The following is a 23,108-nucleotide window of genomic DNA, read 5'->3' as shown; positions in this document are numbered from 1 at the left end:
ACAATTAAATGAATGTTCAATGCAACGACCTTGCGAATTAAATGGCCTAAAAGGTAGTCTGCGGTATGTACTAGTAATTGGTACTGTTGCCGGTTGGGTCTGACATGAAAGTAGGGTTGCCAGAGTAGAAACATTGAAAACAAGAATATAAAGAAGAAATTGTTGTAGTATAAACGATGATATAGTATAAGATCCTGCAGTTCCTTCGCGAGTTTACAAGCAAGGATTAGGCAAATGTTTTAAAAAACGAAATTCGAAGATTAATAAATGTTATATATCTAGATTTGTGAAGTTCTAGAACTTAAGTCTTCGAGAGAATAAACAATTTGGGATTAAAATCCCACATACATCAGAAAAAAGTGAAATATATTGGATATCCATAAGAATAGCAATGCAATATATGCTTTAGGAACCCGCGAAGTTATATAGTTAAGTTTTGAACGAGAGTTAAACATATTAACCTAATTTCTTCCATCTCAAAAATATGATTATAAAGGACAGAACAACTTTAGAACCGATAATTTCTCTAGACAAGACCTCTCTGCACATACGTCCATAGAGAGTAGGTATTTGGGTCGAATTAGAACTTATATTTGATTTCAAGGCTATAATTAGATGTGAGTAGAGAATTGTTGTGGGAACGGTGCCATAGGAGATCGTGGGATTTAGGGACAATTAGTTGGATTAGTTAAAAATTTTTGTCAGTATTTCGTCAAAAACCCACAACCAAAAACAGTAGCTGCTTTGGAAGATCGTATCAATAGTTCCTTCAGGAAGAAGTGTAAAGCCTTGGTAATTGGTAACAAAGAACAGCTATAGGCGGCACAGGTTGACTTTTTAGCTGTTACTTTACACAGAACCTACAACCTCGACTGCAAGAAAGCTGACAATGCTTTGCGAGATCGTATCAATAGTTCTTCTAGGAAAAGGTGTAAAACCTTGGTATTTGGTAACAAAGAATAACACAGAACCCACAACCCCGACCGCAAGAAAGCTGAACATGCTGCAGGAGATCGTGAGTATGTGTAGGTCTTTCAGTAAAAGATTTCGAAGCTTACGGATTGCCAAAAAATCACTACGGAACAACTTTTTCGCCAGAATCCACAAGCTCAACGAAGAAAATATATTTTGAACTAAACCGCTTATAAGGCAATTGGCAACACTGTCTGAAATGGAATTTACAACTACAAAAGCAATATACACCCGACTATTGTATACGCCAAAGATCGACAGCCACCTCCACCAGCACCTCTATTTATACGAACCACCAACCAACCATCAACACTGCCAGCAACAGCCGACTAGTTGCCGTTTATTGAATTCCCATTGACAACACGCACATACACACCGGACACAAGTTGTTGCTGGCACTTGGCATGCAATGCGACGTTGCCATTGAGAATGAGATCGAAAAAAACAAACCGTCTAGCAGCGCAAGAGGACCTGCTGTGGCGCAACATGCCAAGGTGCTGACGATGCAGAAACATCAACAAACTCAACCGAGCAGAGAAATCATCTGTGCCTTCGCCTGCCCAAAGGAACATAAACTAGAAAACAACAACAATAAGAAGACATCTAGTCAGCTAGTCAGCAAACAAGCCAGTTCGGCGGCTGGCGCAGAGATTACGCTGCATTCAACGTTCCGCGGAAAGTGAGATCAAAATGCGGCACTTAACAAAAATAAATCGCTACGTCGCCTCCGCTGACGTTGCTGAACTCGACGGCCCATCTAGTATAGCGGCAGTGAGGCGCTGCGTACGAGCAGCTCAAACGCCATTACCAATTTTGTAGCACAATGAAGAGTGAGTTTGCCGCACAGCCCAAAGGATGCACGCTCGATGCAGCATACCAACTGTTTGTATGTATGTAAGTGAAATATGTGCATGTGGAGCCGACGTGCCGACCCTGGGAAACTACTATTTGAACAAGTCTTTTGTAGATTTACTTCTTTTTGCATATATTCGCCGAACTGTCTGCTCGCTTTCAGGTATTGTGCATTTTCCGCCGACTCCTTGCCATGGACCGCATGTGTGTGTGGAGTCTGGCAGCGACGCGTGCAAAATAAAAGTACAAGTGAAAAATTAAAAGTAGGTAAGCTGTGAGTAGTCGCCAGTCATTGCCGTCCCCCACTACCGCGCCGCCACCATAGACGAGTTGACACGATTCATGCGCTTATCTGCAAGGCAAAAGGCGCGTAGGTTGACTAGCCTGCAAACCCGGTTGGCTGACTGGTTGGCATTCATTGGTAACATTGGCATTCATTGGCATCGCCTGGACTAGCCTGGCGCGTGTGTGTTTGTGTTGTTTTTAGAAGTGCTGAGCAAGTGGGACATTAAAGGCACCGGCCACCACCGCCACTCAACTGCTTTGTTGTCGGTTTTTGTTGGCTGCTGCATAACAAAGAACAACAAGGAAACCCAACAAACCAACCAACCCGGCCAGTCAAGTAGTCAGCCAAATACCAGCGATTTAAGGCTTAAAGTTTTATGGCTGAGCATGTGGGACGCGGCGCTGGCGGGCAGTAGACAATCATATGTATGAGCACGAGCATGGGTCCCAACTAAGAGTTGGGCCGAGTTAAATGGCAAATCATTAACATTCGCGCCCAGCGCTGGCACAACACTAGGCGGATTATTGCACTTTGCTACTTACGTACAATTGGAATGCTGGAGACACGGTAAAAATTCTGGACGCACAGGAGGGTACCAACACACCTGTTTTTAGTAAGCTTTTTGAGCACTTAGTATCAAAACTGGGGAAATATATACCTACATAAAATTATATAAGACCTGGGTACGAAAAAAAGGGGAACGTTTGAAGGTGGGTCCATCAAATCAAAATTCTATCGACTATTGTCTTATACGTTTAGTGGTGTAGAAAGGAAAGTATGTTGCCGAGTTGACAGTCTTCCACCCGGAGTTTGGCACCTTAGTATTCGGTTATTCGACGATTAAATTTTTTTTACGATACACGCCGATTCCTAACCAAGCAATGTCGAAGTTCCACGTGCATTACTGACAACAAAAAACTTTGGATGGAGATGGCAGAAATATAGAAAAAATTACGAGAAATTATTTCAAAAAATATTTTCCTTATCCATTCTAGACGGCTTGTGTACTTCGTATTTGACGAACCAATTAGAAAAATTTAATTATAACTGCAACTGGATGCTCTCAGTAAGCCCGTCTATCCAACATAACCATTCGAATTTACTCACATCCTAACAAGGAAAAAGAATTTAGAAACAGTTTAGACCAGCCAATCAACGGCAATAAGCAGTGCGCCTAAATGTAGGCCACACAATTGGATTTAACATTTCCTGGTAATCAGCAACCGATCATGAGTTCTGAAGATATATATAAATCTGCTGGTAGCAAATTACCTCCATCAGTTTCTTGGGACCTTACGCAATCTGAACTCTTATTACCTTGCTTTATTTCAGTTCGAGTATTTTCGATATAATTGTATGCCATAGAGCTGCCGGACAAACAATCAAATCAGCTCGGCTGATCATATACAATATTGATAATCACGGCAAGTACCAACCAGCGTCAACTGAACTGATGCTATCATTTCTTCAGCAATCACGATCGAATAAACGGTAGGGTCGAGTTGACAGAATCAGCCAGAGTAACGAATCAGTACTCTAATATGAAGAAAAATGTACTACTCATTTCAGTTTAACAACAAGATTCCACATTATTTCTCACAGTGTGCGGCTCGTTCGATTCAAGCAACACAGTATGAATCCACAGCGAATGAGAGGCACCCCGCCCGCCACGTCGACACATTCTTTCGCAAATATTTTGAAATGAAGAGTTGCAACATTTAATAAACAGGACGATCGACGGTTATCAAGTATTTTCATACATACCGGGGTTTCCAATAGGGATGCTATGACATCTCAGTGTCGTTTCGGTCATTTTTAATATGACATGATCGCTCAATGTAATGAAAATACTGCGGCCGTTCAGGTTGAAGACCGCAATTTCTCGATTCCAAGACGTTCTTAAAAATTGGAACTGTGTTCTCACTCAAGAACTGAAGCTAGTGGAATACGGTAAACGTCATGAATTTGCTGATTTCACCTTGGGACAATTTGAAAACGATAACGATTCTTAAGAAAATCATCTTCTAAGATGAGACTTACTTTCAACTGAGTGGTGCTCTAACTAAACAAAACTGTCAATTCTGGTGAGAAAAAATCTACAAATAATTCATGAACAACCATTACATTGAACTAAATTGACAGTTTGGTGTGGTTTTAGGTCTGATGGAACCATCGGTCCGTACTTCTTTCGAAAGGAAGCTGGTGACACCGTTACTGTCAATAGAGAATGGTATAGATCGATGATAATCAACCTTTTATGGTCGCAATTGGAAGAAGTTGATCTTGATAACATCAGGTGCCAACAAGACGGGGTTATGTGTCACATAGTACGTGCAACAACCGAATTATTGCGAGAAAAGTTGGGATTTTCGATTATTTCAAGAAATTGTGGCAATAAATGGCCTCTAAGAAGTTGTGATTTAACATCATTGGACTACTTATTGTGGGGTTATCTGAAGCCTTCGGCATTTAGTAATAAACCAGACTCTCTTCAAGCTTTAGAAGTCAATATGAACGTGCTATTCATGACATACGACTTGATTAAGTGGAAAAAGTACTCGAAAATTGGGTTCATCGAATTCGTTCCTGCGAAAAAGTCGTGGAGACCCTTTTAAATATATTCAGAATTTAATTGTATTGATTTTACTTCACATGAAATAAAAACATTTGGATTTCCTTAACAACTAGCTTGTCTCTTTTTGAAAAGAAATTATAACACTCTTATTGGAAAACCCTGTAAATACGCGTGCGTACAAAAATATGCGTGAATTGGCAAAAATGCGCAACTACAAATATTTATGGAGGTTAGTATGTGTTGCGCATGCGCACAGCGACCGCAGCAAGGCGCGAGACGCTTTAATAAAAGCCTGAAGATTCTTTATTAATATGTGTAATTAATTTTTTTCTTTTACTCTTTACAATTAGCAAATATGTCGGTATGTAAATGGAGATGAGCGAGTGCAAGCGACATGGGTGACACACGCATAACAGCAGGGTTGCCTGGCAACATTTTGAAAGAGCACACAGACGCGCCGACGTCGCTCGCACAAAGCGCAGCTCACACTAGGCGTACGAGTATTTGCCTACGAAATCTTGGCAAACTATTCGTTTATAATTGATTGAGATATTTGCAGAAGTGAAGAGATGACAACGCAACAACGGCGGAGGCTGCGTAGTGATTGCCACTAAGCAAGAATATGCAAGTAACAATCGACTCGACGGGTTGCGCCGTCAGCGTCGGCAGATCGACGTTGTCGCAATTAATGTGTGCGAAGGAACTTAAGAGTTGACAGCAATGACTGCGTCGGCGTCAGCGTCAACGGCAGCGCTCAGCGACAGCTGCAGCTAAGTTAGCTGGCCAACTAGCGAAACAGACTGCCGGCAAGCCGCTAATATTTGCTTTTCCCATGTAGCAAAACCTTAACAACGCCTTTGCGCGCCAACTATGTAACCGGCGATGTATTGACCAACCGCTTAAGTGGCTAACTGACCGCCAGCAACAATAGCAAACCACAAACAAATCAACGCAGCAGACCGACAACGATTGACCGCGACGCGTCGATGCGTGCGAATTTTTTAGCACTATGTTAAATTTTCCAGCGATAATGCTGACTGCTGACTGCTGACTATGGTACTTTGGCTGGTTCTTTGGGTGCTCAACAGCATCCAGAAGGCTGGCAGAGAAGAGGGCGGCGCGCGGACCAGCAACCTTCTCTGACAAGTTCAATGTGCGCGCAAACTGCCAGTGCGAATATTGAACTGGGTGTGTATGGATGTGTGTGTGTGTATGTGTGTGTGTATTTACACTATGCCTGGGCGAATGTCGAGTATATTTGAACAAACTGTTGATGCTGTCGTTAATTTGGCAAGCAAATTCCAAATATAACAGTTTCGAGCAACATACTAATGGAGCAAAGTGTGCGGAAGATGTTTAGGTGATAATTCCTGGATGCGTGCCGTAGCTAAACAGGAAGTCGCACCACTCACACACACGCAGATACACACGCATTCACACATACACTCAAACACATTCCGTTGTTGAACGTTTCCCAGTGTGTTTGCTGTGTCTTAGAAGCGTCTTTTCTTTTTTTCTGTTTTAGCATACTTAAGTAATGTTTGAAATTCTATTAGGGCAATTAACAGGTAAAATTGTATGTTGATTTAGTACTCACAATTAAATCGCCTTTGTATATGCTGTTGTCGGTGTAGAATACCAACAGTTCGGCAGATAACGCCCGACAACTGGGCTCGCGCAATTTCGAAGCCAGCAACAGGCAGGCGGCCGCCAATATTTGCAGATGTGTCTTTGTTACCGATTTTGTGGATAGGAAGCGATCCATATAGTTGAGCGCTAAGAGCACCACCTCCTCTTGGGACTTTTCTTCGGCGCATACCTGGAAGAAGCAAAAAAACAGAGGTTAAGATATTGTGACCATTATAGAAAATACACTGTTATTTGCTTAATGCATTCCATTACGGAAATACAGTATTTGCCACATAATTGACTACATTAATATTATAATGAACATAAAGTTATTAGCCGTCTTCGATTTATATTTCTCTGCTCGCTTAGTTTACGCGCTGCTCCAACTCGGCCCGATTCCGATGCGAGTCAAGAAAGGATGCCCAATCTGGTAAGCTCATTCCGCTAAGACCAGGCACCCAAACAAACCTCATGTTGAAGTAGCTTGATGTTATTTCTACTGGCGACATGCACTCCTTGACTAACTTTGAATGCAGCTCAGCACAAGTATTGACGCTCTGCTGTCGAAGAGTCCTAGTAAGAGGCTGCACTTCGTAGCAGTCTACCGCCAGCTTATAGCAGCTACTTCTGCCTGAAAATGACTACAGTAATCCGGTAGTCTAAAGCTAAGTCTAACGGAGAGTTCCCTTCAGGAAGTTTCCAGTCATCTTTTCCTTCTACCTTCAACCCATCCGTGAAAAAGCTTACTGCGCCTCTTCTCCAACGACTTCTCCCCATTCACATCTCTATCGTCGGTATGTAAGCAGAGAAGAAACCGCCCGTAGTGGCGTCTGCGACGCAGTAATCCAAGTTTTCAGGAATGAAATTGAAGTTGGAGAGAAACTAAGCGTGCCTTGTTCGGACCCCTTCTTATATCCAGCTTTCATGAGCCTTAATGCCATTCTTTAGCAATTGTAGTATTTTCGAGCGCACTCCACAGACGAATACACTATAGAACATGTTTGGTTTGACTACGGTTTCGTAGAACCAAAACATTACCTTTGGTGAGATTCCCCACCTTAGCCAGCCGATAGCTCCTATACAGCAACACATATAAAGCAACCGATGCCTTCTTTAATCTCTCTTCAAAATTTGGTCTCTTTGAAAGCTTTCTATCAAAAATAAGCACCAGGTATTTCACCTTATCAACAGGCGTTTGATAAAGTTTACCCCTCGGTATTCTGCTTCTAATATATAGATCCATTAGTCTCTCCAACGTTTTCAATAGAAACGAGCATAGGCTAATGGGCCTGAAATCCTTTGCACTGACGTGAAAGCTCTTTCAAGCTGTCAGTATAAATGTAACTAGCCTTCGAAACATGGCCTAATCTAACACAATTCATGTAGATGGGGCCGGAGACTTAAAGGGTTTGAATGAATCCACTGCCCAAGTAAGGTGACGTTCATCCAAGAGGTTCAAGAAGACTGTACAGTCCTCTCAAAGCTCCCCAAGTGGGACTTCTTCAGCGGTTCAAAGGAAAATGAGCATCTAGGACTACTTTCAATGACTCCTCGCTGCTCACGGTCTAAAATCTATCCGCAAATGTATATATGATGACAATGATAAAAGTAGCGAATTGAGCTCGATTCAGGAGATAATGCTGTTCCTTTAAAAAAATTATTTTAGACCAGCTTTTCGGATCAGAGAAGACAGCCTTAAATTGTGTCATTGGATTGCTGAATCCACGCTAGCTTCGGTGGTAAAGATCACTTAGTCTTTCAAATGAATTTACGAAACACTTTGTTAATAATTTTCTCAGCGAAACCTCGTCTTTCGCGGCAACATTTTAGCGCTTTAGCCATTTCTAACCTTATCGTCCGCCACTTATTTCCACTGACCGCACAAATCAATTTACTACTTCCTATTCCGAAAAAGAAAATTATTAGCAAATCAATTTCCGGCTTGACAGCAAATACACGCACATTAGAAGACAAACGAAGCTTAAGCTAGCATAGACTTGGCAATAAAACTATGCTAGCTAAGCAGTTAGTTTAGCGCGTTATGTCCGAATTCCAAACAAAGCAGACGCGATGACGCGATACGCTTGCACAGCGCCAGCACCAACACTTTGAATGGCTTAATGACGTTTACATAACGTTGCGTACTAACCAGCGAGCCAACAATTGCAGAAATCCATGCCAACTGCAATAGCAAACACACACACACTTAAGCACGTATGTACATGTGTGTGTGCTTAGACTGACACTTTTCCAATACTTTGGCAAACAACATTGCTAATGGGAGTCGACGGGGGTTAAGTTAAGTTAAGTTAAGTTGAGTTGAGTTGAGTTAAGTTAAGGCTTGGAAAACCAGTGAAGTCTGGCGAAAGAACTATAAGTAATACATACAAAGAAGTATAAATATATGTTAGGGCCGTGCCCCTGCGCGCATGCCGCCTGTGGGTGCTGGGGAGCGTCGATAAATGCATGCAACGATCAGTTGAAGCACCTGAGGCGCGGTAAATTTGAGGGGCAGCTAGTACAGCACTTACTGCTGGCGAGTGTTTGTATTGGTAGCTTATTTTTCTTTTTATGATTCATAATTTTTCTTTTGATTTTCTTTTCATTTATTATTTTTGCTTTTTCTTTTTATTTCTATTAATTTTTTTCTATATTTATACATGTTTTTTATTTTTATTCCCCTACCATTCATCAACAGCAGGGCAGGTCTGTTCGCTATATTTGTGTTGCAAGTGCACTGCCGTGGAACATGCAATCAGTTAGGTATCTCATAATTAGTTTTACGCTTCGGTTTTACTTTCTTATATTCTCATAGCCGTGTAATCATAGTATATTCAATGTTTATTTTTTCTTGTTGTTGTTGTTGTTGTTGTTGTTAATGCACGCTTGTGGGTTAAAGCGCGCCGATTACTCTATTTGGTTAAGTAAGAATGTAAGTGAAGTGATTTGAGAAGGTGCGCATTAGCTGGGAAATGGGGTAAATCGTATACAGGGTGTTGCGCACAGAGCGTGGCGGGGATAAAGTCATGCGGTAAACAAGCAGAAAAATTATTTTGTTTACAAAAGTAATTTTTACAAATCGTTAAGGTTTCTTTCACAAAAACTTCAATTCTTTTAATTCATCTATTTATAACATATGTATATGTATATTCCCAAACTTACAGCATGGACGGCAATAGGACAATGGTCTGCTAAAAGCCCCACACTTAAGAAGAGGCTCTGATCTCTTGCGATTGATCTAGGACGAAAAGGCTTTTGCGACAGCGCATGTATCGATGGTGGCTCAGCGCTAGGCAAGCTTCCTCGAAGCGCAGCTATCTACTAACACAAGAGGATACGGGAGCACCGACTCGCTCCCATTCTACCGATAGCGGCTCTAGGGTACCTTTCCTTGCTAGCTCATCAGCTTTGCAATATTCTGCAATTCCGCTATGGCCTGGCACCATACCAGTCTTATCACAAAAACACTCGATACTATTGATATCGAGGTTAGGCACTCCTCGACCAACCCAGAAAGCACTGTTAATGAGTTCAAGGTTAGTATCGCCGCTCTGCTGTCTACGCGAATGGTCACTTCTCTGAAGCAGGCTACACTCCGGAGCAGTAGATGTATGCTACCTTAATGGCTGCAACCTCGGCTTGGAAGGCACTGCAATAGTCAGGAAGTCTGAAGCTGGAGTAGATAGAGAGCTCCTGACAGTAAACCCCTCCACCAACCTTCTCCACCAAGCTGCGACCCATCCTTAAACCTACCTTCTCCAACGGCTTTTTTCCACCCACAACTCCCTCGTTGATATATTCGCAGAAAAGGAGCCGCCAAAGTTCGGTTTGGCAACTCCATGATCTAAGTGATCCTTTCAAGTCAAAGTGTGTAAGGATATCCGAGTGTTCAGATACGTGTTCCTTTAAGAACCCAGATACTCTAGAGTCGGATAGCAACTTTCTCAACCATACGTCTTCCGACGATGTCGGGTACTATGTGCAAGATGGCATTAATTGCCATGATTGGAGTGGGCTTTAGTGCATCACACATGCTGATGAGTGCCGAACGTTGAACGCTCTCAAGGTGTTTTGCAAGTGTGTTCTTTTCTAGAGCCCTCCACCACATGAAGACTTCATAGAACATAATGGACTTAACCATGGTTTGTAATATCGAAAATATTGTTTAAAAATAATGTTTGTAAGAAGAACATTAGAATACCGTCCCCAGTTCTTGGGGTTGAAATGGGTTTGAGCGGATAGAGGAGGTTCTCCAGATCAAGATTATAAAATATATTCACTCAGACTTCACTAATTCGTTTGTGCACATTTATTTCCTATTATAATGAGTTTAACTCAATATTTAACTTATTCTTCAATGCTATTTATTTACACAATAACAAAAGGGTTGCAAACTGACAAATAGTAAGTGTTACCTTACCGACACAACTTTTGTTAATGAACCGAAAGAAATAAGTAAACAGATTATACCACAATGGCAGGAAACAAATAAAATATTATTAGTTTTTTACTCAGATCTCCTTTCTGCATTGGAGGCCTACGATCGCGCTTTAAAAAAACAAGAACACTGCTCCATCTAATACCTTGGTTTCTCAAGAGCAGAGAAATATGCAAAATTATTTTACGGTGCATCATCTTTCTTTTTGTCTTATTTTCGTTTGGTTGCAAATATATTAGGATGGCAACACTGGTTATTTGTCAGCATGCAACCGTTTTGTGATTGTGCAAATAAATAGAATTGAACAGTAAGTCAAATATTGAATAAAAGCTATTTTTGCACTTTATAATATGAAATAAATGTGCAATGTAACGAATTAGTGAAGTGTAGGTATTTAAGTGAAATATATTATATAAAATGAAAACGTGAAATATATTTTTAATCAAAAAAAGTAACTTTAAATAATTGAAATTTTCAACTTTAAGGAATTATACCAGTGTAACGCATGAAAAATTAGGCGATTTTCGTGAATTTTTTTAAAAGAAAATACTCGATTGAATGTTTCGAGCTTTTTTGGACGTAATAAGGTATATTTTCAGCTATACTTTAAGATTTTTCTTTTACAAAACTATTGAAAAATAACGGAGTTATGTGCTGACTTCGGAGGTGCCAAAAAAAAACTGCTGACATGATGCCGACAGAATGAGTAGCTGAAACAAAAACATTCAAAAAGTTTATTAAACTTAAAGATATTTCCCATACAATGACCTACAATTTTTGAAAAATATCAAAATTTAAAAATGGCGTAGTTCTAAAAAAATGTCGTTTCTTTAGGTAAAAATTATTATTTTTTTAATGCCAAATTGACAATTTTCAACCAATCAAAAAGATCGTCGGTCATTGTATAGTAAATTTATTCAACAATACTCAGTGCTTCGGTCAATTTGTCATTGAGTTATGTTGTCAGCAATTTTGAAAATTGTCGTTTCGAGAAAAACGCGTTTAAAGTTTCAACAATTTATACCTGCGAGCGGTCGCTCTTTAGAACGCTGCCATCCAAAAACTATTCAAGATACGAGCTTGCCGATTTCACAGGATATTTTTGCAAATATAAACTATTGAAAAAGCAAAAAAAAAATACACACTGGTGTAGCCCCTTAAACGAAGATTTCTCGAAACTATAAGTTTCCCGCGGCTATATCTATATATCGTCACCTAAAATGCCAAATAACGTCTCATCAAAACAATCAAAATTGAGCTTTGTGGATATCTATGTACATATCGTCACCTAAAATGCAAAAAACGTCTCATCAAAACAATCAAAATTGAGCTTTGTGCTGCTTAGGATTCCCTACATCAACTTTAAGTTGTAACGATGCCTTTTTAAAAAGAATTTGCTTTAACTCACTGCGCCGAAATGTAGGCAAGGTTTATGCAAATTTTTTCGGTAGATCAATGCATGTTGTAATGTCTCATTGAATTTTTTTCCAAAATCACTTCAAATATAAAAACAATTTAGTTCTAGTTACTTATTTTAGGAGCTCAAGAGATTTCGAATTTACAAAAAAAATTCATTCTAACTTATGTTGTAGTGGTTTGATATGGACAATGTGCTCAGAGATTATAGCATTGCTACCTGCTTAAACTTCTTTTTTATAATAAACATAAAAGTAAAATACCGTTACGGAAAATCGAATAATATATTTAAATAAATAAGCAGTATTAAAAGTGTTGAGCTATCATTGCAGAACACCGAAGCACAGCGCAACTTCCCCCACTAGGTGTCAATGACACTACCTTTTTAATCTATTTTTATACGGTTTATGATGTTTTTTTCTGACCAAACAACACTTACAACACAATGCCTAATACACTTAATGTATAATTGCGCCTTTGGACCCCTTTAAGAATTCATTAATGCACCCGCCGTGCAATTGGTGGCCTGCCACATTAGCTATAATGCTCATGATCAGCGCGCCACCCTACCCCAGCCAAATGCGATCGAAACGAAAAGGGGCTCAACCTGAACCTACGCCAACGTGCATGGCATGCAGAAAGGCACGTAACAAGGTAAGACGCTTCGAACTGCAGTGCATTTAATTGAAGCGGCAGCAACATTCAAGCATCAGAAATGGAAATGGCACGGTGCGCGCGCGCCTGCCAGAAGAATCATTAGCAAACTACTGGAGCGCAGTGCGGCTAATGCCGAGTGCTGCTGAAGTTTCGATAGGCAGCTATTGCTATTAGGCTGTGCGGTGCCGTGCGGTGGCGTGGTGTGCTTTACTTGCTGCTGTCGCTGCCATTGAAAAGGTAAACAAAGCCAAGGTTTCGACGACTTGTTGCATGTTCGCCGACAATTAAGCCATTACAGATGCCGGTGCGCGCGCTGTGTGTGTGTGTGTGTGTTTTGGTTTTGTGTAAACGTGTGTGTGCATTAGTGCAACGATAACTCTACGAAAGGGTAACCAAACAGCGTTAGGCGCTGGCGCGCGTTGGTCAAAAGTCTACACAGCCCATTAACGCCTACTTGTGGGTGGAGAGTACTTCAGAAGAAACTGTTTGCACATACAAGCTGTAACGGTTCTGCTACTAAGCCACTATAGATATGTATACATGGTTTTTTGTTAGCATGTGTGTGTGTGTGCATGTGTATATATAGAATGACGACGCTTCCGTTTGGCAATTTCCCGAAAATCCGTTGCAGAGATTGCGCGCCGCAAACACAAGTCAACAAGTAGCGCAAATAAGTGTAATAAAAACATACGGCATACAGCATACAATAGCAACAAACAAATAAAGCGCAACAGCAGCAAAACACCAACTCAAACACTAAAGACGACATTGCACAAATTCAACTTCCGGCCCATCAATTCAACGACATTTTGGCATTCAGTAGCAGCGCAGCATTTACGCATTGTTGCTATTGTTGTTGTTATTGTTTTTTGTTGCTGTATGCCTACGCTGCGCGCCACCGTCATTAAGAATTCGCAACGCGTTTGTTGTGTTGGCTGTGAGTTATTTATTTATTATTTATTTGCAAGCGGAGATGCAGCCGCAAAAGGAAAAAAATATCAAAAATTAAATAAAAAATAAATAATACAAAAATATTAAAAATCTGAAGCAAAAGCAGTGTGCGCTGAATATACTTTGCGTTTACTTTTCTCTTTCATTTTTGCGAAAAAAAATTGCAAAATCTAAATGAAGACACTCTGCGCATGGACTTGCATATGGCAGCTCATGGCACAGACAGGCAAGGAAGTATGGTTTATTTGCATGTACATGTATGTGTGCGCATACAAACATATTTTTACTGTTTTGCAGCAAATAAAGAAATTCGAGCGAAAGCTACGGACTGACCTCAATGCATTAAAAATAAAAATAACAAAAACAAAAACTGAAAAAAGTGACACAAATAAAACAGGGAAATAAAATTGTCAAACAGAACACTGGTGAAAAAGTCACAAAATTAACGTTTCCTCCGTCGACAATGTGTGTGAAGGCATAGACTTTAAAATGACGTGCTTCGTGCAATACACAAATGTATGTACATATGTATTTGCATGTTGTATTTTTATACCCTGGACAGGGTAGATTAAGTCTGCCATGAAGCGCATAACATTTAGAACAGAGAGAAACGATAGCGACCCTTAAAAAATATATTAATAATCAGTGTGACGAGCTGAGTCGAAGCAGCCATGTCCAGATGTCTCTGTATATCCTTCGGCTTTTGAGTTAGCGATCTGAAATTTGGCAGATGTACTTTTCTCCCCAAGAAGCTGCTTCCTTGTCGGAACCGCCGATATCGGACCACTATAGCATATAGCTGCCATACAAACGAAACGATGAAAATCAAGTCCTTGTATGGAAACCTTTTTTATTTCACAAGATATCTTCACGAAATTTGGCACGTATTGTTATCCGTGGCAACTCTGCAAGCGCCGAACATATTGTTCAGATCGGACCACTTTAGCATATAGCTGCCATATAAATTGATCGATCCAACGCAAGTCCTTGTATGGAAAACTTTTTTATTTGACAAGATATCTTCACGAAATTTGGAAAAGATTATTTTCCAATGTGACTCTGTCAGCTCTGAAGAAAATGTTCAAATCGGACCACTCTAGCATATAGCTGCCATAGAAACTGATAAATCAAAATCAAGTCAAAAATATTTTTTTTACCCTTGTATACTATAAGAAATGCACCTGTGAGGGGTATAATAGCTTCGATGCAGCCGAAGTTGACATTTTTTCTTGTTTTCGAATTTGTTTTTGATTTTGAATTTTGCAACGGAAAGAGGCAAAGTTTATCGCGGCGCAGGCATTCATTCATGCAATCATATGTTCATTCATTTTTTCTGACAATTACGGAAATATACAAATGTCCATGTACAATTACTAATATACAATGTATACACATATGTATGTACATATATGTATGTATATACGGCCGTTGAGATAAGCTTGCTACATTGCTAATTTGCAAGCAATTGAACAAAGCAATAATTCTAATCAGCAATATTAATAATGTCACATAACCCACATACTTAACAACAACAACGACAAAGGCAATAGCGTCTTTGGGCTTACTCAAATTCTATCTATAACTGTTGTAACAAATATTTGCTTAGCGACAGCTTGCAAACGCCTTCAAAGCAAAGGCAGATGATATTTCGACGTCACCCCCACAAGCGCAAGCACACATACATACACACAAGTACATTATCAAAAAGTAATAAAAGCTCACATAAGGCAATGTAAATGCCTTTTGAGCCCAAACACTTTCCAGCCTACGACAGTCTTTCAAACAAAGAGCTTCACTTAGCTCGCCGGCTGGCTTGAGAGCCAGCAAAAGCCATTGCCCCTCCACAAATAAATCGCCAACCAAAATCAAACCGAAACACCAAATGGTCGATTTCTTGAATGGGAAGGCGACGTCGCGGTTGGCGTCGGCGTCGGCGTTTGCGGGTCGTCACGAGGTTACTTACTCCACTCTATTTGCACAGAGGTCTTAGGCAAGTATGATAGGCCGTGTGTAAATATTAATAAAAAAAAAAAAAATTGGAAGACAACAACTCAAAAAAAAATGGACAAAAAAAATCAGTTTGAACAGTTGCCGGAAATATATTTCATATATGAGAAATTATCTGGAAAAATTTGAACGGTATTCGAAAGTCGTAAGCCTAAACCTTCCATAAAGCTATCTTAATATCGGCCGCTCTACGACTGAGTCAATAATAGAACTTCTGGAGAACACAGTTACCGCTGATCGGTCTCAAGATAGTCGCCTTAAGTTACTCTTTAAGGTTTTTAGTAAGCTTTTTTAGAAGTCTTCCTTGCTTGATCCGACATTGAGATCGGCTGCAAACGCAGTGATTGCCTTCCAAGTACGCGGAAACTGTAACAACTATTGGACCCACCAGTTCATATAAAATAATATCAGTACAAACTTTTCTGCAATATTACTTAAGTATGGACTTCGAGATATGTGAATATAAGAGAAACAAGACTGAAAAGCCTGGTAACCGCAATAATGTCTGTGTTCTATTGGAGCAGAACAGCAAAGGTCGTTGTTGTTGCAGCGGCAGAAATATGCCTCGCGTTCCTGGCCGGATAAAAATCCGGGTCCGTACCGGTTGCATAGATCCGACTGTCGTGGGAACGGTCCTGTATCTGCTCTTAGTGCACGCTGAAGATAACCTAAAGATTGAGACACTACAATACTCTCCATTCTTCCTTTTCATTCGTCAACTTTTCCATGACTTCACGAGCAATACATTCCAAGCATGTTATGACTTTGTCGTGATCTTTATTTCAATTATTCTTCAGTAATCCTCAATTTCTAATCACTTAACAAGGTTTCATAACTGCTACAATAGCAAAAAGAGTATCGAGCTCCAATTTAACGAACCCGTTACCTTTGAACGGTGCTGCTAACGGAAACACATATTTTTTATGCTTTCACACTTTTCTCGACTTGCAAACGATCGGTTAAGTTTCCGATGTTTAAAAATAGAGTTGCGACAATAGGTTTCATGGGAAATTGCTAAAATGAAATCTATGCAAAAATCACTTATACCCCTTTCTCCACTCGGGTTTTTACATTTTTGTGAGCTACAAAGTCATGAACTCATAAATCAGTTTTTTTCACGCGCTTAAGCTCTGGAGACTTCCACTCCTATTTTGTTCTAAAATACAGCTACGAACACCAAAATAAGCACGATATAGACGAAAATTTGAATAATCATTAATAAAGTAGAAAATTAGATTCGCACCTGTCCGCATATGAGTAAAGACAGGCTTATTAAAATTTTTAATAGGTTCTTAAATCATCATTTTCGCACTGAAGCATTCGGTTAAAAGCAATTGGTGGAACGATGATGGGAATGACAAAGTGGAGATCAAAAGCGTGAATTCGCTACTCAAAGAATAGATATGTATGTATGTATGTATACACTTACAAAGAACTAGATAAACTCTCACGTTTTCGGCAGCTATGCAAATCTGTTGAGTGAGAAGTTACCCTGGTGGGAACAAAATAGGCTAACTGTGTGTTTATATATATATGTATATATGTAGATTTATATGTAATTAAACAATTCCAGTGGAAGCAATCTTAAAGGCTGCTGAACTGCTGCAATTAATGTGTTTTAGAACAAAAGCAACATTACGAAACAGAGAGACAAAGAAATGGAGAAGCACGTTGTGGGCCCAAAGGATGACTTTGGCAAAGCTCTAAAACGACATAATCGTTTGCAAATTATCAAGTGAGTTGATATTACCAAAAACAAGCATTTCACGACACGTAAACATTTTTACTGGCGATTTTTTTAGGCAAATAGAAAATAAAACTTAATAATTGCCAACTGCTAATCGGCTCCCGAATGTGCCTATAAAATGATTTGCCACTGACATACAAAATTCATATTTTTTCTTTAATTTAATATATAATTTTCATCATTAGCTTTTATTTGCAATTCAAGTCTGAAAATCATAAAAATATTTTGCTGCGAGTTTTGGGCATGCTCGGCCTAACTAACGCTCCCTTTCATGAAAGCAATATCTTCAGAAACCATAAGTGAAGAAATTAATGTAATTAAAATTAAGAAAAAAGTAATTAATGTTTGTAAATCCATCAATCATGCTTACGGTGAACGTAAAACAAGCAGAGTGCATAAACCTCTAGACAACAACACAAGCCTCTCCACAACAATCTAATCGCAGCTAAATGTTCGGCGAGAGAGGCAAGCTGGATTAGCTGATGTTTACGAGCACGAATACTTACATACGTATAAGTATGTATGTACAGGCAGACACATATACCTTTGTACGTGTCTTCTTCCGCGCGGCTATTATCTAGTATTATTTATGTGTGGCCAAATAGCCAGATTGTTTTTTGTCTTAATTTTGACAATGCGACGCACATTTAAATTTAAGGAAAATATATACCCACATACACATACATCTTCTTCTCTTTACTGGCGTACATACAAACATACAAACATACACATAACCAAAAAAAAAATAGAAAAAAAAGAAAAAAAACGTAAAAGTGCAAAAAAAAATCGGCAAAATGGCAAATGGACCACTGCGCACATTTGCAAATTAAAATTTAAATATATGTACATATACCTATACATATGTATGTATGTATATGTATATAGAATTATATATATTTACGGAAAATAAATTAGATTTAAGCAAACATTTCTCATTCTACACATTTTTATGGAGACTGGACATAGAAAACCATGAATCCTGACATTTTATACATAAAACCGTGTTTAACGGTTTTTTACAAAATTTCAATGGAATGTTATAACTCTCTAGCTCTTCAGCAAACGTGTCTTTTTGTCCCCTTCCAAAGCTTTTTTTTTTATATTAAAAAAATACATATTATATTTATTATTATATATATATTTATAATAATTACAATTAAAAAAACAAAAATCCTTTGTCCAAGACCTGGTAAATAATATCACGAAGACCTGTGAGAAATTTCATCAAGATTGGTTGAGTGGTTCACTAAAACTTTTGACAGCCGACTTTGAAAAGAAAGTTTTGGGAAACACGGCTATACTGTTTTAATCTAGCACGAATTCAACTCGATAACTTTGTTGTTACTTTTACATGTATTTTTTTTTTTTTTTTTTTTTTTCAAGAGAGCAGAAGCCATCAGAGAGATTACAGCTGATATACATAGCTGATCTCGAGTGCTCAACTTTTCAAGGCTATTACCCGGATCAATTTGAAAATTTAGAACAATATTCTAAAGATGTTACAAATCAGCAATAGATCTGGAACAAAGACTAAGTTAAAATCGAACGCCAACAACAGATTCAGTTCCAAAAAGCTTTACATCGTACTTTTTTAGGATTTGAGGCTAAGATTTTGCATCTGAATATAATACGAGTATATAAATACATACATATGTATGTATATAAATTTATTGAAATACCTTTTTTGTTAAGTGGAAATTTTTGAACTATGACACAGCTTTGAGACTAAAACCAAAAAGAAATCGCTAATTATTCTAAAAATTATTATTTTTTAACTATAAAGTTCAGGTTTTGTAGAAGACCAAACCTTTTCATTGGTAACTTAAAACACAGATCGAAAAAGGATTAGATCGCTGAAGTAAGTCTTAGCGGTTTAAAAATCACTGAATTCCAGTTCTTGTGCAATCAGGTAACCTACTACGTTCTGCTGTAGTAAAATAACTAACACCTACTTCCTACGACTCGACTCCGTCGTTACAATACATTGCCTGAAGCTTCCGTTAGATGACGCCGTTACAAACTTTATTCCCAATTTTTTTACGATTTTAGTGATTTTTGTCAGCAATACGCGCTATATATTCCTCCTGATCTCAAAACTATGAACATCTGGCAAGAAATGACTTTCGCAAAAGCAACAAATCTTTTAATATTAAATAATATAAAATTATTAGCAAAAGATTGCGAATTTTTATTCGTTTTCCCATGAGGATTTTGATACTATGTTTTAGAAAAATGTAATATATACTTAGAAATGTACGTATGTATAATTTGTATCTATATAGTTTATAAATGGCAAGCGATTTTGCCGAAAGTAGACCCAAATACTTAAATTCATATATTCAAGCAAACAAAAAATACAATCACAGTGCTTATACATACAAACATATGTACATAATTTATAGTATGTATGTATATAATACAATAGTATACGAACGTACGCATTACGCACTATATACAAGTAAGTGGTCACACAAAGCAATACCTCACAAAAGAGGAAGCCATGCGAAAAAGACACAAAACTTGCAAAAAAGCTAATGAATCCATTTGTATTTGTAAACAAAAAATAAGAATAAAATAATAAAGACACGAAAAGAACAACAGACAACAGCGATTTATGATCAGACAGCCACACATATGTATGTATGTACAACTCTTCGACAGCCCATCCACTCAGCAGTTCGACATTGGCAATGCCAAACTGAAATTACCATGAGGACTGACAGTGTAGCCAAATGGCAGGCAGACCGACAAATTTGTGGCGAGTCGGAACTTATAAGAGCGGCGATATAACACCACAACTAGAAAAACAACAAATGCTGAGAAGAGCAGAAATCGTACTAAATATGCGTTCCCCAACGATCCCCAACAAAGCTACAGCTGATCGTTTGACCGGACAGCAATCGCGACCGAATCAACCAACTCAGCGGTCACACAAGTCAATCATACACGAATATCAAACGAACAACAAACAAACCGCACCACTCAAACTAAACGAACGAGCCAATTGCCAAAATAGCCGGAGCCTACAGTACGCGAAAGCTCACTCATACGATAAAATTCGACACTACGCTCGTAAAAACACAAACAACTCAAAATGCAAAGTCAAAAGTTGAGTGAACACAAGCCCCCCAACAGACGAGTTGGGGAACAGCATGTAGCGCTGTTGTGGGAAACAGAATGAACTCGTCTAAACAGAATACATGTTATAACGAAACGTTCAAGGCCACAGTGCGAATATTTTTTGGAAACAGCACACCCATACAGTGGTGGGCGCTTCCCCAATTTCAGTACATATAATTTATACATATGTATGTACATGTATATATGCTTTATATATACGGTATTATGTATATAAATAAGTGCACATATATGGTATATAAAAGTAATGGCAATGGAAGGAGTGGAGTGTAATCGCGCTTTTATCTACATGCGGTTTATTTATTTATATACACATACATACATACATACATATATAAATATGTATAAATTTATTTATTTTCTGCTCACAAAGGGGTTGTCCAGCGGGGCTATGGGGTACATGTGCATACTATATATGGCTGTTTGTATGTAGATGGGCCCGTCGTCGGTCTACGAGCATTCGTCGGTGCCGCATTATAATTGAAATCATAGACTTTTGGACATCTGGGCAGCAAGGTACGAGGAAGACTCGAAGAAATGCATATAAACACACATGCACAGCATATAATATATATGTATAGGCGAGTTGAGTTAAATTGTTTGTATGTATGTGTATTAAGAAGAAGCAGACAACGAGTTTAAAAATTATCACAATTCTTTATAGCAACTTAGTATATTAAGTAAGCACTCAGGGGTTAATCAAGAGGGTTTTTTTCTGACGATTATGAGGCAAATGTTATAAATATCGTTAATTTTAGCTTTTAGCTTTTGCGAAATGGCAAGTGTAATAAGCATTTGTTTGCATGTCTGTGTATAGAGTAGAGCATTTTGAAAGGCTAGGGGCAAATACATACTATATGTATGTATGTATATAGTACTTTCATATTTATTTCAGAAAGTGTTTGCACTAATTAGTTGTCAAATAAATGTAAGTGAACAAAAAGGTTTAAATGTAATAAAAAAGGATGAAGTTTTTATAAATAGAAAAACAAAGTTAAATTTAGTTCGATATAAAAAATTGATAGCAGTATTCTGATTCAAAAAGCAGTAAAACTTAAATATAATGAGATAACCAAAACTATTTTTAATGCAAAAAATATTTCGCGAACTAAAAAACAATAAAATAACGTAACATCGTTTTTAATAAGTTTACAAGTGAAAATAAAAAGAAAAAAAGATAATAAAAACCAATCATGTTGAAACAAAATTGGTATTTTGGTTATAAAATGGTTATAAATTGGATATAAAATTGGTTATAAAATGGTTATATACCAGTTATATCTGACAGCGGAAGCTTAAAAGTTTATGCTACATACATATATATAATATGATCTAGTGAATCGTAAGGTTTGTGACCCGCCACGTTAATAATGAAAATCCAATGAAAAGGACTTCTCGCCTATAACCACGTAAGCGGTGTCTGCGCCAATAAAGAACACGAAGAATATCAATACTTAAGTTGAGTGCGGTAAAAACCAAGCTCTAATCCTACCGAGACTAGGTTCGACGTTTAAAATTTTTATTGGAACAACCGTAAACGTAGAAAATTCAGAAAATTAGACAGGAAATAGAAGTACGCCGTATAGAGCAAGGCAAACTTAGCGCTTTAGGCAGAGCGGAATGTGCTGGTAACAAAAAAATAATGGTATATCTGATAAGAGAGTTTTCCTTTTTTAAATTATTATTTTTGGCAGAATGTAGAAGGATAATAGAAAAAGTTTTCTGGCTTCGAAATATATTAAAACAAAATTAAGTGACTTGACAATTATCTGCCGTTAGAAAATTGCAGAAATCCACGAGGTTACGAGCAAGTAAGCTGATTTTTTCAACAAAAGAATTATTAAAAGCCTAGGAAAATTTTTGCAGAAATATATTTTAGAAAATTTACTTGGAGCAGAGCTCAAAAATAGGCCTTTTATACTAAATTTCATTTCATTTCACTTTACTCTTGTTCATTTAACATTATGAAGCGTAACCAAGCCAACTTTCAACTTCGGTTTAGCCATAAGATAAGTATTATAACATATACGCAGTGTTCATGACCTTTCCGTGCACAAGTTTGATCTGGGAAAAAGTTTCCTCTACCGTTTAACTATGTCGGCAAGCAAGTAGATCGCGCTAGCTTTCTTATGTCTACTCAACTGATAATGAATATTGTATTACGCGCTTAATACATATGGCAGGCACTAATAAAACTATTGAAACTACCGAATTTTCGGTGCTCAACTTACAGTCCAAAAAAAAAAATTAAGTAACAGAAAAAGAAGCATTAGAGACGCAGCGTGAATCCGTCAGTAAATTTAACGCATGTATTGCTCAAGCACGTTGAAAATTGAAGAAACGAAAACCGCATGGCAAATGCTTGTGCGAGTGATGGAAAAAAGTGTGAACGTGCCAACATGTAGGCCTATAGAAATCACAAGGTAATCGACCAGCTTGT

The 23,108-nt window shown here is 38.3% G+C and overlaps 2 protein-coding genes across 4 annotated transcripts in view; both read right to left on the bottom strand.

Annotated features, from left to right (window-relative positions):
• Positions 1-23,108, bottom strand: part of LOC126760570 (uncharacterized) — a 439,995-nt gene that overhangs the window by 216,655 nt on the left and 200,232 nt on the right. The gene's annotated exons all lie outside the window — the stretch shown is intronic.
• Positions 1-23,108, bottom strand: part of LOC126760577 (G1/S-specific cyclin-D1) — a 113,769-nt gene that overhangs the window by 59,777 nt on the left and 30,884 nt on the right. For all 3 annotated transcript variants that reach the window (XM_050476320.1, XM_050476318.1, XM_050476319.1), the window contains one exon: positions 6,283-6,504. In XM_050476320.1, coding sequence (XP_050332277.1) covers positions 6,283-6,504 — 222 coding nt within the window. The remainder of the gene's footprint in view (positions 1-6,282; positions 6,505-23,108) is intronic.

This window comes from Bactrocera neohumeralis, chromosome 5 (assembly GCF_024586455.1).
Source record: "Bactrocera neohumeralis isolate Rockhampton chromosome 5, APGP_CSIRO_Bneo_wtdbg2-racon-allhic-juicebox.fasta_v2, whole genome shotgun sequence".
NCBI classification, from domain to species: Eukaryota; Metazoa; Arthropoda; class Insecta; order Diptera; family Tephritidae; genus Bactrocera; species Bactrocera neohumeralis.
The sequence above is the reverse complement of the archived record's forward strand: the minus strand, read 5'-3'. Positions and strand labels throughout refer to the sequence as shown.